Source organism: Cervus canadensis, chromosome 6 (genome assembly GCF_019320065.1).
Source record: "Cervus canadensis isolate Bull #8, Minnesota chromosome 6, ASM1932006v1, whole genome shotgun sequence".
NCBI lineage: Eukaryota > Metazoa > Chordata > Mammalia > Artiodactyla > Cervidae > Cervus > Cervus canadensis.
The window spans coordinates 57,840,257-57,853,509 of NC_057391.1; the positions used below are offsets into that span (position 1 = coordinate 57,840,257).

The 13,253-nt window shown below is 40.6% G+C and overlaps 1 protein-coding gene across 4 annotated transcripts in view; it reads right to left on the reverse strand.

Moving 5' to 3' along the window:
• Nucleotides 1–13,253, reverse strand: part of SLC12A1 (solute carrier family 12 member 1) — an 89,765-nt gene that overhangs the window by 54,670 nt on the left and 21,842 nt on the right. For all 4 annotated transcript variants that reach the window (XM_043472064.1, XM_043472061.1, XM_043472062.1 and 1 more), the window contains exons 8-13: nt 12,390–12,501; nt 10,336–10,463; nt 5,287–5,371; nt 1,683–1,834; nt 427–534; nt 12–135 (exon numbers count right to left, since the gene is read on the reverse strand). In XM_043472064.1, coding sequence (XP_043327999.1) covers nt 12–135; nt 427–534; nt 1,683–1,834; nt 5,287–5,371; nt 10,336–10,463; nt 12,390–12,501 — 709 coding nt within the window. The remainder of the gene's footprint in view (nt 1–11; nt 136–426; nt 535–1,682; nt 1,835–5,286; nt 5,372–10,335; nt 10,464–12,389; nt 12,502–13,253) is intronic.

Consider the following 13,253-nt stretch of genomic DNA (forward strand, 5'->3'; position numbering starts at 1 on the left):
AAACTACAAACCAATAAGAATGAACGCCATGGCTATAACAAAAGTGAGAAAGTATCCTCTCAGGGGCTCATTGTTCTTCCCATACCCCTTTGCAAAGAACTGCAGAGCTTTGTAGATGTTGTCCTTGCACAGAGCCTAATGGAAAAGAGGAGAAATTCATCATTTATATCCATGCACAGTCATTTTCCCTGGGCTATTCAAACAAGAAGATTTGGGGAAGAGACGAAGTGATACACAATATGAAGCACAAGTTAACACTGCAGTTTATCATTCTTTATATTTGAATCGATCTCGACTATGTGGCAGACATAGCGTTGGAGCCAGATGCAAACATTAAACTGTTTCAGAAAGTGATGGAAAATGATCACCAGTGAGAGTGGATATCTCAGGGGGAGGGAGAAGCACGTGTTCTTATGCCTATGTCACCTGGAACACTTTGGGCGCGCTGACAAGGGAGGCCAGGGCCGAGGAGAGTGTTGCAGAGAAGATCCCAGCAGTGATGAGGGGGCCAAACCCTGACACCATGCTCATGACCTTGAGGAGAGAGGTCCAGGTAAGGAGACTGACTCATCCAACAGAGTGAAAACAAAAGTTTAAGCCAAATTTTAATGCAAATGCTTCCCTTTCCACTTTCTGGGGTTTGGAATCTCTTTTGTAAGCTAATTGCTTCTAATCAGATGTTTTTCCCCCTGCTTCATTCTGAGTTCTTAATAGTTGTTTTTTCAAAATGGAAATGCCTTTGTTGTTGCTGTTTTTGGATAAAAGGAACAAATGCTCACCACAATATGTCCAGAAGATACTGGAAAGAATAAACAAGGAAATGATTTCAAGGATTTTGATATTTTTCCCCTCTGTCCTTTCTGGGCATCTGTTTCTTGGTCAATGGGAAACTCTATCCAGCAGAAAGTGGTATTTTAATAAAGTCTAGGGAGGGACTCAGCTGTTTACCAATCTTTTTAAAAGGCATTAGCCTTTCTTTTTCTTCCTGCACATAGAAGCTTTTCAAGTTTTTGCTTTTCCTGTGCTCATTAAACATAATTTTAGGTCTGAGACATGATGAGATTCTATCAATTTAAGTCATATTTGTAATAATGACTTCGGCTGAGTTAATTTCTCTTTGTTGGTTGTTAAAATAGATGAATGAAGCCTTCACAACAAATTTGTTTCTCCTTCTGCTCACCAGTCATTCAAGCAAATTAATATGTTTTAAGTTCCATAGTCTCCCCAACTTCCCTGGTTCCTTCCCCCCCTCACTCTCCTCCCCCTTCTGCCACTCACAATTCCCCTCTTGGCCTTGTCCTCCACACACTCCAGGTCCATCACAGAGGCTTTTCCTGAGTGAAGCCCAGGCATGAAATGCATTCCAAGTGCTAACTAATCGAAGTCTCTCCATCTGCCCACCAGGAAATCTTACACGATTGATTGGAAGATGCATAATGGCGGGTGGTAATCTTTCCCTGGGTGATGCAATTCATACAACTGCCTGTTCTCCGACCACCAGAGTGAGTGTAACCACATAATGAATGCCTAGAGGACTCCCTTTCCTCCCACACAAATTATTCCTTGCTGAATTCGAATCAGTCAATAACCAATCTGTTAGAGAGTCAGAAGTTTCATTACACATGATGTTCTAAAAAATGGAAGCGATAGCGGTACACATTATTAATTTTTGAAGTTCAAACCTGGAAATTGTTCATCAGCCCATACTGACACGGCTCATGTTGACATCTTGAGAAGTCATAGCCTAACCCACAGGCTGCTGAACCATTGCAGTTCATCCCAGAAACGATGGTGTCATTCACACTCCCAGTGGCATCTCGGACCACACAAGCCCCTGGGAAAACAACAAGTTTGTCATTTCTTTACTTGAAGGGTTCAGATATCCCCCAATGACTCATGTGGTAAAGAATCTTCCTGCAATGCAGGAGACTCAGGAGATGTGGGTTCAACCCTGGGTTGGGAAGATCCTCTAGAGGAGGAAATGGCAGCCCACTCCAGTTTTGTTGCCTGGAAAATTCCATGGTGAGAGAAGCCTGGTGGGCTAACTGTCCATAGGGTCACAAAGGGTCAGACACGACTGAATATGCACACATGTTTTTCTTCTGAAAACATACTTAGTTTACTTTGACCTATCCTGTCTTCATGGTCAATATTTCCTCTGATGTGATACCCGAAAGTTCCCATCTTCTGAGGCCTGGGAGCAGCCCCTATCTCTAAGGTGTCCTTGGGTGGTTGAACTCCTAGCTTTCTGCCTGCCTCTGTAAGACGCTTGGGATTGAGGTTTCTTTCCTTTTTGAAAGGGCACATAGCACGTAATATTTATTCAATTCAGATTTCCAGGTTAATGCTACTGATTGGGAGCTTTCCAGATAGAAGGATTTATTTCCTCATCTGTGAGAGAAACAAGGGATGACATTATTGAATACTAGTAATTAAGAGAACTGAGCTCTTATTTTCAGCTAATGGTATTCTTTGTGTAATTTCTTTTTTTTTTATTCTTTGTGTAATTTCTTAAACTATTATAATTGTACTTTTTATAAAATTTCAATGGTTTAAGTGATACAGAAAATATTTGGGGATAAAATGTTAAGATTTCATAGGTAATGCGTGCATGCATGCTAAGTCCCTTCAGTCACGTCTGACTCTGTGCGACCCCATGGACTATAGCCAGCCAGGCTCCTCCGTCCATGGGATTCTCCAGGCAAGAATACTGGAGTGTGTTGCCATATCCTCCTCCAGGGGATCTTCCTGACCTAGGGATCCAATCTGCTCTTATCTCTCCTGCATTGGCAGGTGGATTCTTTGCCACTAGAGCCACATGGGAAGCCCTTCCCAGGTGCTATGGTCAAATACTGCTATACCAAGTATTTATCTCAGTTTATTATTTTTGTACCTTTGAGTTAATTTCTGTTATTTTGTCTTACAAACATCCTATGAACATCTTTGTGCATACAATTTTTCTTCTGTAATTTGAAGTGTTTCTTTAGGATAGATACCTCAAAATGGAATTATGTATGTTTTAAAGATTCTTGACATATATATTTTAATTACTGATTTTTCTTATGAATTTTTCTTACTGTAATCTCTGCCATTATGTATTTGATAGGATTATTGAGAGATATGAATATAGCTGTGAAATATATATATAAACTTTTCTGAACTACTTGAAGGATAAATACTTTACAAACTAAATGCCAGTCAATGAAACTGTTCATTTTGCTTTTCAGTCTCCAGCCAGGTGAGTTCTCATTCCTTGCTAATTATTTTAAGAGACGTTCCAGTAATAGATACTAATGGGAACTCTCAATTATAGCCATGGAATTCATACTCTTTGAATCTAGGAAGGACTTAAAACTTACTGAATCCTTTAGTTGAAAGAGTCATTTAAAATGATCAGTGCAGGAACCCTTTCTATATAGCCCTGAGAAGTGGCCTACCAAATTCTACTTAGGTTCTTGAAATTGTGAGTGTTGGTTGGATACTAAGCAGAACTATCCAGTCCAGATTTTATCTTTTTTCACTGTTCATTTATGCTGAGCTGACTTTTAAAAATCTTGTGGTTTCACTTCTGCATAATCAAACTTCCCAAATTCCCATGAAGCCAAGCCATGAGCTATTATTTGCACTAATGACAGGCCAGGGACCCCCTGAATATCCTTTTCTCACCCTGAGAAAAATATGGAAACACAGGTTTTTCTACCCATCAGAACCAATAAACGAGAAGAAACTCTGAAATCAGGCCTATACCTTTATTCATCCCTTCCTTTTTACTTTGTAGGAGAAAGAAAAACCATTTGTGAAATTTAGGTAATTTCAATGTCATTTAAAAAGTATTGATTTCCTAAAACATTGGAATAATATCTCTTTATTTGTAACGAAACTTGACAATGTCACAGTAGAGTTAACGACATTATCCAATTTCTGGAAATAAGAGGCAGTGAGAGAAGAAAGAATCTAAGTTAATTGTTTTGCTTTTTTTCCCCCAAAGAATCCAACTCAGAACATATGTACTCTCTCAATTTCCTTTATAGTAAGCAGAGGACAACCAGAATGTCCCCTTTTAAATGGCCAGATGGGATTCCATAGTGGCCCAGCCTGGGGCTGTATTCATAAGTGTGCACAGAAAAATTTTCTTCTCTGAATGTCTCACATTCCTTCCCCTCCAATAATGGCATAAGCTGGAGGTGACCCCCAACCAGGAGGAGGTGTGGCTGCAGGCAGGAGGTGGAACAAAAGTCAGTTTAAGAACAGCAGGCAAATTCGCATATTTTCTGCTCACTGAGCAATGTTGGGGCTGGCCGCCCACACTGCTGGCAGCTGGGTCTTGTTCTGATTGCCTGCCGGTTGGTGACGGTGACATTTCCACATTAGGGACAGCAGTGCAAGGAGGAGTCACAGTCATTCATTCTATATCTTTCATACTTTCCTAAGGGTTTTGTCATGTTGTTTCTGTTTTCATTTGTTTTGTTCTGTTTTGGACTCTTATTCTGTCCCTCACCTGCCTCCTAAAGGCAGGGGAGGTGGTTGCTAGAAGTGGTGGCTTCCCTGGCCATGGAATTATCACCTGCAGCAGCAAAAAAATCCATTTTTGTGTTCAGGTAGAATCAAAGTGCAGAGAAGGCAATGGCAACCCACTCCAGTACTCTTGCCTGGAAAATCCCATGGACGGAGGAGCCTGGAAGGCTGCAGTCCATGGGGTCGCAAAGGGTTGGACACGACTAAGCAACTTCACTTTCACGCATTGGAGAAGGAAATGGCAACCCACTCCAGTATTCTTGCCTGGAGAATCCCAGGGACAGGTGAGCCTGGTGGGCTGCCGTCTGTGGGGTCTCACAGAGTCGGACACGACTGAAGCGACTTAGGAGCAGCAGCAGCAGAATGAAAGTGAAAGTGAAGTTGCTCAGTCGTGTCCGACTCTGTGCGACCCCATGGACTGTAGCCTACCAGGCTCCTCTATCCATGGGATTTTCCAGGCAAGAATATTGGAGTGGGTTGCCATTGCCTTCTCCAGGAGATCTTCCTGACTCAGGGATTGAACCCGGGTCTCCTGCATTGTAGGCAGACGCTTTACCGTCTGAGCCTCCAGGGAAGTACCAGAGACACCTGTGGTTACACCTTAATTGCATTCAAACTCCTAGAGCACCCAACAAGGGAATTAAAATTGTTGTCTATTAAAAAATTTTCAACTTATGTTTCATGGAAAGCCATGAAACATAAAACTTGACATGAAAAGCAACTGGATCCCTTGTAATTCTGGCATTCTGACACCAGAGACACATGACTTACCCACGCAAATGGCGACTCCTATGTAGGCAACAGTGGTGATGAAGATGGCCAGCATGGTTCCTTTGGGGATGGCATCTTGGGGATCCTTTGAAAAAATAATGTAGAGGAACAAGGAGATAGAGTGGAATAAGAAACAGATATCACTTGAGTTAGTTCTGTATTTTCAAAATTTTAGGCTACCCTTCCTGGGGCAAGTTCTAAAGAGAAAAAAAGCAAATGGCAAAGTGCTGAGCTCCAGTTCTTTTTAGACAAAGACAAGGTATTTAGAGTGAAGAAAGAAATCTGTTGAACTTTGTGCTGAACAGAAGAGATCTGTAACTGTCCAGGAGAGAGTTTTTACAGAAAAGTAGGCTAGTTAGTTTACTCACTAATACCTCTTCCTGTCCCTCCCCTTTATCTCCTGTGAATTTCATGCAGATATATCAGACCATAGAGTTCTGAGGGGGGAAGGGTAACAGATCAATATAACATAACAGTGTAACATATCTGACACATTGGCGGTATATCTCTGTGTGTATTTGTTTTGTACTAAGCGCAGAAAACTAAGATCATGGCGTCTGGTCCCATCACTTCATGGTAAATAGATAGGGAAACAGTGGAAACAGTGTCAGACTATTTTTTTGGGCTCCAAAATCACTGCATATGGTGATTGCAGCCATGAAATTAAAAGACACTTACTCCTTGGAAGAAAAGTGATGACTAACCTAGATAGCATATTAAAAAGCATAGACATTACTTTGCCAACAAAGGTCCATCTAGTCAAGGCTATGGTTTTTCCAGTGGTCATGTATGGATTGAGAGTTGGACTGTGAAGAAAGCTGAGCACTGAAAAATTGATGCTTTTGAGCTTGGTGTTGGAGAAGACTCTTGAGAGTCCCTTGGACTGCAAGGAGATCCAACCAGTCCATCCTGAAGGAGATCAGTCCTGGGTGTTCATTGGAAGGACTGATGCTGAAGCCGAAACTCCAATACTTGGCCACCTCATGCGAAGATTTGACTCATTGGAAAAGACCCTGATGCTGGGAGGGATTGGGGGCAGGAGGAGAAGGGGATGACAGAGGATGAGATGGCTGGATGACCTCACCTACTCGATGGACATGAGTTTGAGTAACCTCCAGGAGTTGGTGATGGACAGGGAGGCCTGGCGTGCTGCGATTCATGGGGTCACAAAGAGTCAGACACGACTGAGTGACTGAACTGAACTTATACTTGCTTTTAAAAAATCACTTTGACTGAGCAAAAAGGATGATCTGCTACATTCTCCAATCCCTCAAATTCCTCATTTGGAATCTAGTTCAGGAATAACTGCAATGAGAGATATTTAATTTCCATAGGCAGGCATATAGAAAGAGGCAAATTTTAGCTTATACCAGAAAATGGGCTTTTCTCTTGCCCATAAATGTATATAAATTCACTGAGCTGAGCTCACATCATATATAATATACCATTTTATATCCTATTTTGGGGGCTGAATCATATCATAATCAATTTCCAAGCAGCATAACTTCTCTATAATAGAATTCAACTTAACAGGGATTATTAAGTAGAGATTTCAATGTATTCATTACCTATAAGACAGTGCTGGCATAGAGTAGGAGTCAGTAAATACTGAACTGAGGAAAGCACCGTCCCAGTAGGCATCAGTTCCTCCTCCAGAGGACATGAGACTCATCAATACAAGTGAGCAATCAATGCAGTCAAAGTGTGAGTTCTGTGTTTCATTAACTTAAATCTGCTGATCATATCCATCAGAAAAATCAACTCATGATGAATGCAGACTCAACCTGACAGCTGGAAATGTTAATTAAACTAAGTAAATCTGTCCCTACAGGGAAGTAAGCCAGCCCTATAGAGCCATTCTATAATCATTCATTTCTTCCCACTCTTGCAGAAATATCTGCACACAAGATTTGTCTGATATATACAACCTCTTCATTTCAAGCTACTGTCTCCAAAAGAGAATGTGTGCACTGAGTACCACATAGAGGGAAAATGAGGGCAACCATGGCTGAAATGAACCCCACTCAATATCCATTCATAGTATGTTTCAAATTTTCTTTTATGGATGAAGGATTTCTTGAGCTCTCAGTGAAAATTGAAGAATTGATATAAGTGGGAAGGAAGGAGATATATATATAGGTAAGGAAAAGAGGTATGAAGATGAACAGAAGTGTTATACCTAAAACACAAAGATCCCCTGGAGGAGAGCATGGCAACCCAATCCAGCATCCTTGCCTGGAGAATCCCCTGAACACAGAAGCTGGTGGGCTACAGTCCATAGGGTCACAAAGAGTCAGACACGACTGAAGTGAATTAGGAAGCACGCATCCCACTCTACACATAAGGTAATTTCCATGTAGCTGTAGATCTGCTACAAGCTCAAATTTTCCTCATTTAAGAGTTACTTGAGTGTCAAACTTGGTGTGATCTGAGTCGGGATGCCAATATTTTAATGTCTGGTCACATACCCACACTGCCTATTCTGGCTACTTTTCCTCTAGTCAGGACAGGACTTAGATTCTTAGTTACCTCTCCAAATGTTTATTTCCATCCCTCAAGCAGTAGCACAAAATCTCACCTTCCTTCACTTTTTAAAATTAAATATCATATTTTTTTTCCCCCTTGGGACACAGCACAAGCAGTCTTACTAGGTTGCTGCTGGTTGCGTGTCAGCCATATCCTAATCTTTAATCTCTGAAACTGCATCTTAACTCTCCTGATTAGATCTGTGTACCTTGAAGATCTTCTCCCACACACATATTTACAGACCATCAATAGTGTGTTAACAAGTAGAAGGTTCAGGATGGGAAACTTGTATAGCATCCCCTTGCGCCAGTTCTTGTTAGCTGTCACTGTCAGCCTGAAGAGCCTCAGAATCTTGAGAAGGATTCTGAGGTTGTAAGCAGAGGTAGTGTCTTTCATATCCCCATAATGTGTAAATAACACGTTTACTAAGTTGAACTGAATTTATTATGCTCTAGTTTCACGCTCAGAAACAATTATTATCTATAAGTCCAGAACTCTGGTTGCCATATCCCAACATGTGGTCATCTTTTAGTCCTTAACATGCTTGACCCCTCTGGCTTCTGATCATGTTAATTATTACATCTCAAAGCATCATCATCTCTTGATTTTCTGTCTCTTGGGTTCCCCAGTCCCTTAGCTCTTTCTCTTTATTTTCTTAAATTTATTTTTAATTACAGGTTAATGTAGTTACCCACTAGACATCTCCCCTCTGATGTCCTTCTGCCATTTTAACCCCAATGGCTAAACCTGAGCTTCAACATGGAATCAATTCAGTAGGTTGCAACCAGCATGAAAACAATACAGTAGAACAGAACTGATGTGAAAACATCAGAGGACATCATTTGTAATAAAAGTATTGAACTGTTTAGGAGAAATTTTTAGGCACTTGGTTGTGATATATAGTGTTTCCTTACAGCAGATCATAAAAAAAGAAAAAGCATCCTTTCCAGTTCGTTTCCTAACTCTAACAAAAGCTGACCTGTTTGATCCATTTTCCCTGCCGTGGTCTTGTCCAAACTACGTGCTTGAGAAGGATCAAGCAAGCTTCTTCACTTCTTTGATGCCTGGTATAAGTAACAAGTGTTGGCTGAGTTGGACTGACTACTAACCAACTGATAATAAAAACTTAGTCGAAAGAAAGCACAATATTCTTTGAATGTGTTCTTACAGTTTACCGAAATTTAAACCTATGACCTCTGATACTTTTCCAAATCTGAGAAACCAGAAGCTCAACATCCAGAGTTAACTTTTGTTAAGCAGCACTACTTACTTACTTCATTATGAACAAGTTACTTAATTTTTCTGAGCCTCAGCATACTCATTTTTTATGTCCCATCTCTGTTGAAGAATTTACCATGGCATTGTAGTCCTTACTGTAACAAATGTGAATGCCTTTGTTCATTGACTCAATAAATATTTATTGAAGCTTTGCTAGTTCCAAGGACACAGCAATGAACAAAACCAAAAGCACTTTTATAGATTTATAGGGCAAACATCTCTCACTCAGGCCCCTTCAACAGCCTTTCTCCTTACCTTGTAAGGATACTCAGCCTATCAGGGATTCTCCACTTGAATCATGAGGGACTCCTTCCTGTTCCCACAATTTTCCCTTGCCTGTCTGTCCTTTTCTTTTCTCTGCCTGGAATACCCTTACATTTCCTGACTGTTGTCAGTAACCAGCTTTTGCTTTTACTTCCTGCTCAAAAGTTTCTTTGTTGCAAAAATTGTCCCTAATGTAATTATTTCTTCTTTATTTTTATTTCATAATCCACTTGGACAATGCATTCAGTTTGAATATATATACACACACATATATCTCCCCTGATAACTTGCAAATATTTCTAGCCTTCCAAAATTGATTATAAATTTGTTGAGGTAAAACCTGTGTTTTCTACTTTTTTCATGTGTGGTAGAGATTATTTATTGTCCTTTAATATCCATTCTCACCTTCCTCATTTTAATACTGTTGCTGTTGTTGTTGAGTCACTAAATTGCGTCTGACTCTTTTGTGACTCTATGAACTATAGCCCGCCAGGCTCCTCTGTCCATGGGATTCTCTAGGCAAGAATACTGGAGTGGGTTGCCATTTCCTTCTCCAAGGGATCTTCCCGACCCAGGGATCAAACCTGTGTCTCCTGCATTGTGGGTGGATTCTTTACCACTGAGCCACCAGGGAAGCCCACCTTTTAAAATTAGAACTCCCTAAAATAATACTAGAATTCCTTAAAATTTTATCTGGGCACATGGCTGTTCTTTGCAACTAGGTAAAGTCACCAGAGGGGGCCTCCCCAGTGCCTCAGCTTACTGAATAAAACTTTTGGAAGAACTATCAGGAATAGGATAATTTGGCAGTAAAATTTGTCATTAAGAGAGAGAACTTTTTAAATAACTAGGAAACCTTGAAGAAATCTTGCAGCTTTGAAATCTATAGAGAAACATGGTCACTGTTGATGTCTGTACCTCCCTGTCCTGCCCAACCGCACCATTGTTTCTTAGAATTACAAAGAAGAGGAAATAACATACCTCCAAATCTCCTGAGATATTGGCACCAGCAAGGATCCCAGTTGCTGCTGGGAAAAAAATGGCAAAGACAGAGAAGAAGCCTTCTCCTTTTGTGAAGCTTGGCCCAAAATTTTCTGCAAATATTGATGCTGCAACACAAATAATGAGAAAATTATCATGTAGACTTATCTTCTAGACTGCTAGAAGATAAAGTTAACTTTGGCTTCTGTAGCCCTAAATGCAAATGTGTTCCTATAATCTAAATGGAATGAGCTTAAAGATATTGGTATAATCTTGATGAACCTCATATTAATATTTGCCAAGTATCAAAATACATGTCACAAGGTTTTAAATCTCTAGAATATACTCTGAAAAGTCAATAATTTTCATGAAAATGGAGACCCATGCTGTCTGATTTCTTTGAATCTAGAAGACTAAAAAAGAAGGAAACAGAAAATTCTCTCATGATTGAACTGGCATACTCACAAACATACCGCATCATATTGCCCTCACACATACAACTACATTCTCACATGTATATATACCTTAACCAGCATATTGCTTTACTACACCCTTTTTTTTTTTGAATTGTAGAACCTTGTGGATGAAGCTGTCTTATAGTTTTGATACTAATGTTCTAACCTCCCCGGCATTTGTCATCAGAAACTGCATCTTAGATCCTTATACCAAATTCTCATGTATAAGAATTCTCATATATAGTGAGGAGGTTTGGTCATAATATAAAAATATACCACAAGTTGTCACCAAATTATTTAAATGAAATGGAAACAATCTAGAAAAAAGAAAAACAGAAGGGAAAACAAAGAAAGAAAAGGAAGGAATAAAAATGTGAACAACAGAATCTAGGGAAATGCAAAAATAAGGAGAAAAAATTGAAAACATCAAAAAATTTATAGCAGGAGCTGGAAAAAGGGAAAAGAAGCAAAAGGGAAAGGATTTGCAAATCAAGCAAGCCAATCTTTACAAAGAAAAAGAATCAGGAAGAAAGAAGTGATGCGCTATAAAAAGGGAACAAATAGTGATAACCAGGTAAATATTGAAGGGAAATATAAAAAACCTCAGCCATGGATTCTTAAGTATGCTAGGGTGGAAAGCTAGGAAAGAGGGGATAGGTGGAGTAGAATAGAAGAGAGAAGTCAATGTTTATGCCTCGATCACAGCTGCTATGTTAATAGTTCCTACAATCTTTTCTGTTTGAAAACCTGACAGTGATGCTCAACTAGATAATGTCATAAGAAAGCAAGGAACAAAAACGACTAGAGGGATGAAAAAATGTCTGTGTTTGACTTTGGTGCTCCCAGTGGTTGGGCACATTGTCTGAGCTAAGTTCCCTTTTTTGCACAGACACCCCTACTGTTCAGACAAGGCTTTACTGGGGCCCGTGCTGCAGCAGAGGGGAGCCAGAACAAATAACAAGTTCCCTTGTTTCCTGGCTTCCTGAGCAGGGGTAAGCTTGTACATTATATGGGGTGAGGGTAAGGAGTGTGTCCAGAGGTTGGGCCAGAGGGCTGGGCTTAGGTGTTTTGCCCACCCCTGAGGTAATATTGTGTGCAGGGGGCATGTGCAGTACCCTGCTTTTGCTTTTAATCCCCTACTTTTGCTGTAGACTTTTCAAAAGTGGCAAATGGATTTTTTTGGTCTCTTTGTATCTTTTGTCTATAATTTTGTGCAACTGCACATGTACACAGTTATTTTTAGTCCAAAAAGATATAGTTTCTTTATATCTTGTTGCTTAAGGAGAGGTTTATCTTTCAGGATCCAGCACGTTAAGGTTTTCAAAGCACTTTAACATCCCTATCTTACTTGCTTTTCAACATCGCTTTAGGAAGTTGCTATTATCATTCCCACCTTGGTAGGAAAATCTGAGACCCAATAGTGTTCGATGACCTGTCTAGCTGGCAAGCAGCAAGGTTGAGACTCACTCAGGCTCTCCTGACTCAAACCTGAGACTATTCCCTGAAACTCCAGTGGCCAGGGCAGGGGTCATGGGGATGGTGACGGGGGTGGGCAAAGAAGCAGCTTTTATTGCAAGGCAAGCTATTTGACACACATACCTTGATAATTAAAGAAACCTCTGGCCCTCTTCTCATTGTTGGATGGAATGACAGTTCCAATGAAGAAGTTTGCAATAGCAATGAGAAGAATGATCAGAAGAATCACTTGAGCCTGGAATGACAAAGTAACAGGAGGTCAAATTAGTTTTATTCAATGACCTTTTTACATAGTTATAAAAGTTGTAAATGACCACTGAATAAGAGCCCTATCTAATAATTCCAGTTAAGATTCTACTACCCAGTGTAGGTAATAAGGGTGTTCTTGTAAAATGGCATCTTAATAAGCCTTATTTGGCCTGAGAATAGATGTTACATTTTTCAATGGGTGCATGGCTTCTGAGGTAGTGCAGCGGTAAAGAATCCTCCTGCCAATGAAGGAAACATAAGAGATGTGGGTTCAATGCTTGGGTTGGGAAGATCCCCCGCAGGAGGAAATGGCAACCCACTCCAGTATTCTTAACTGGAAAATCCCATGGACAGAGGAGCCTGGCGAGTTGTAGTCCATGGGGTCACAAAAGAGTCAGACGCGACAGCGACTAAACACGCACGCATGCATGTGCTTGGGCACTTGAAGGTGATGTTTCAGGAGCATTCTAAGTACTAAGTGGGTAACGTAGTGCAGTGTCCCTAGGAATGTAAATGGGGCCAAAAGATGTAACACTGACAGAGCTGTCTCCTTTCCTCGGCAGAGCACCTGTGGATTCTTCCCCTTCCTGGTACTAAGTGCAGGGGTATGAGAACAGAGAATGAGGCACAGAATTCCCAGCACGCCTAGTGCACTTCAGGTCGAGCTATCATACCCGTGTGTGCTCAGCACAAGTCGTCTCCAAGGCCGACCAGCCAAATCGTCTGTTCTTTAGTCCC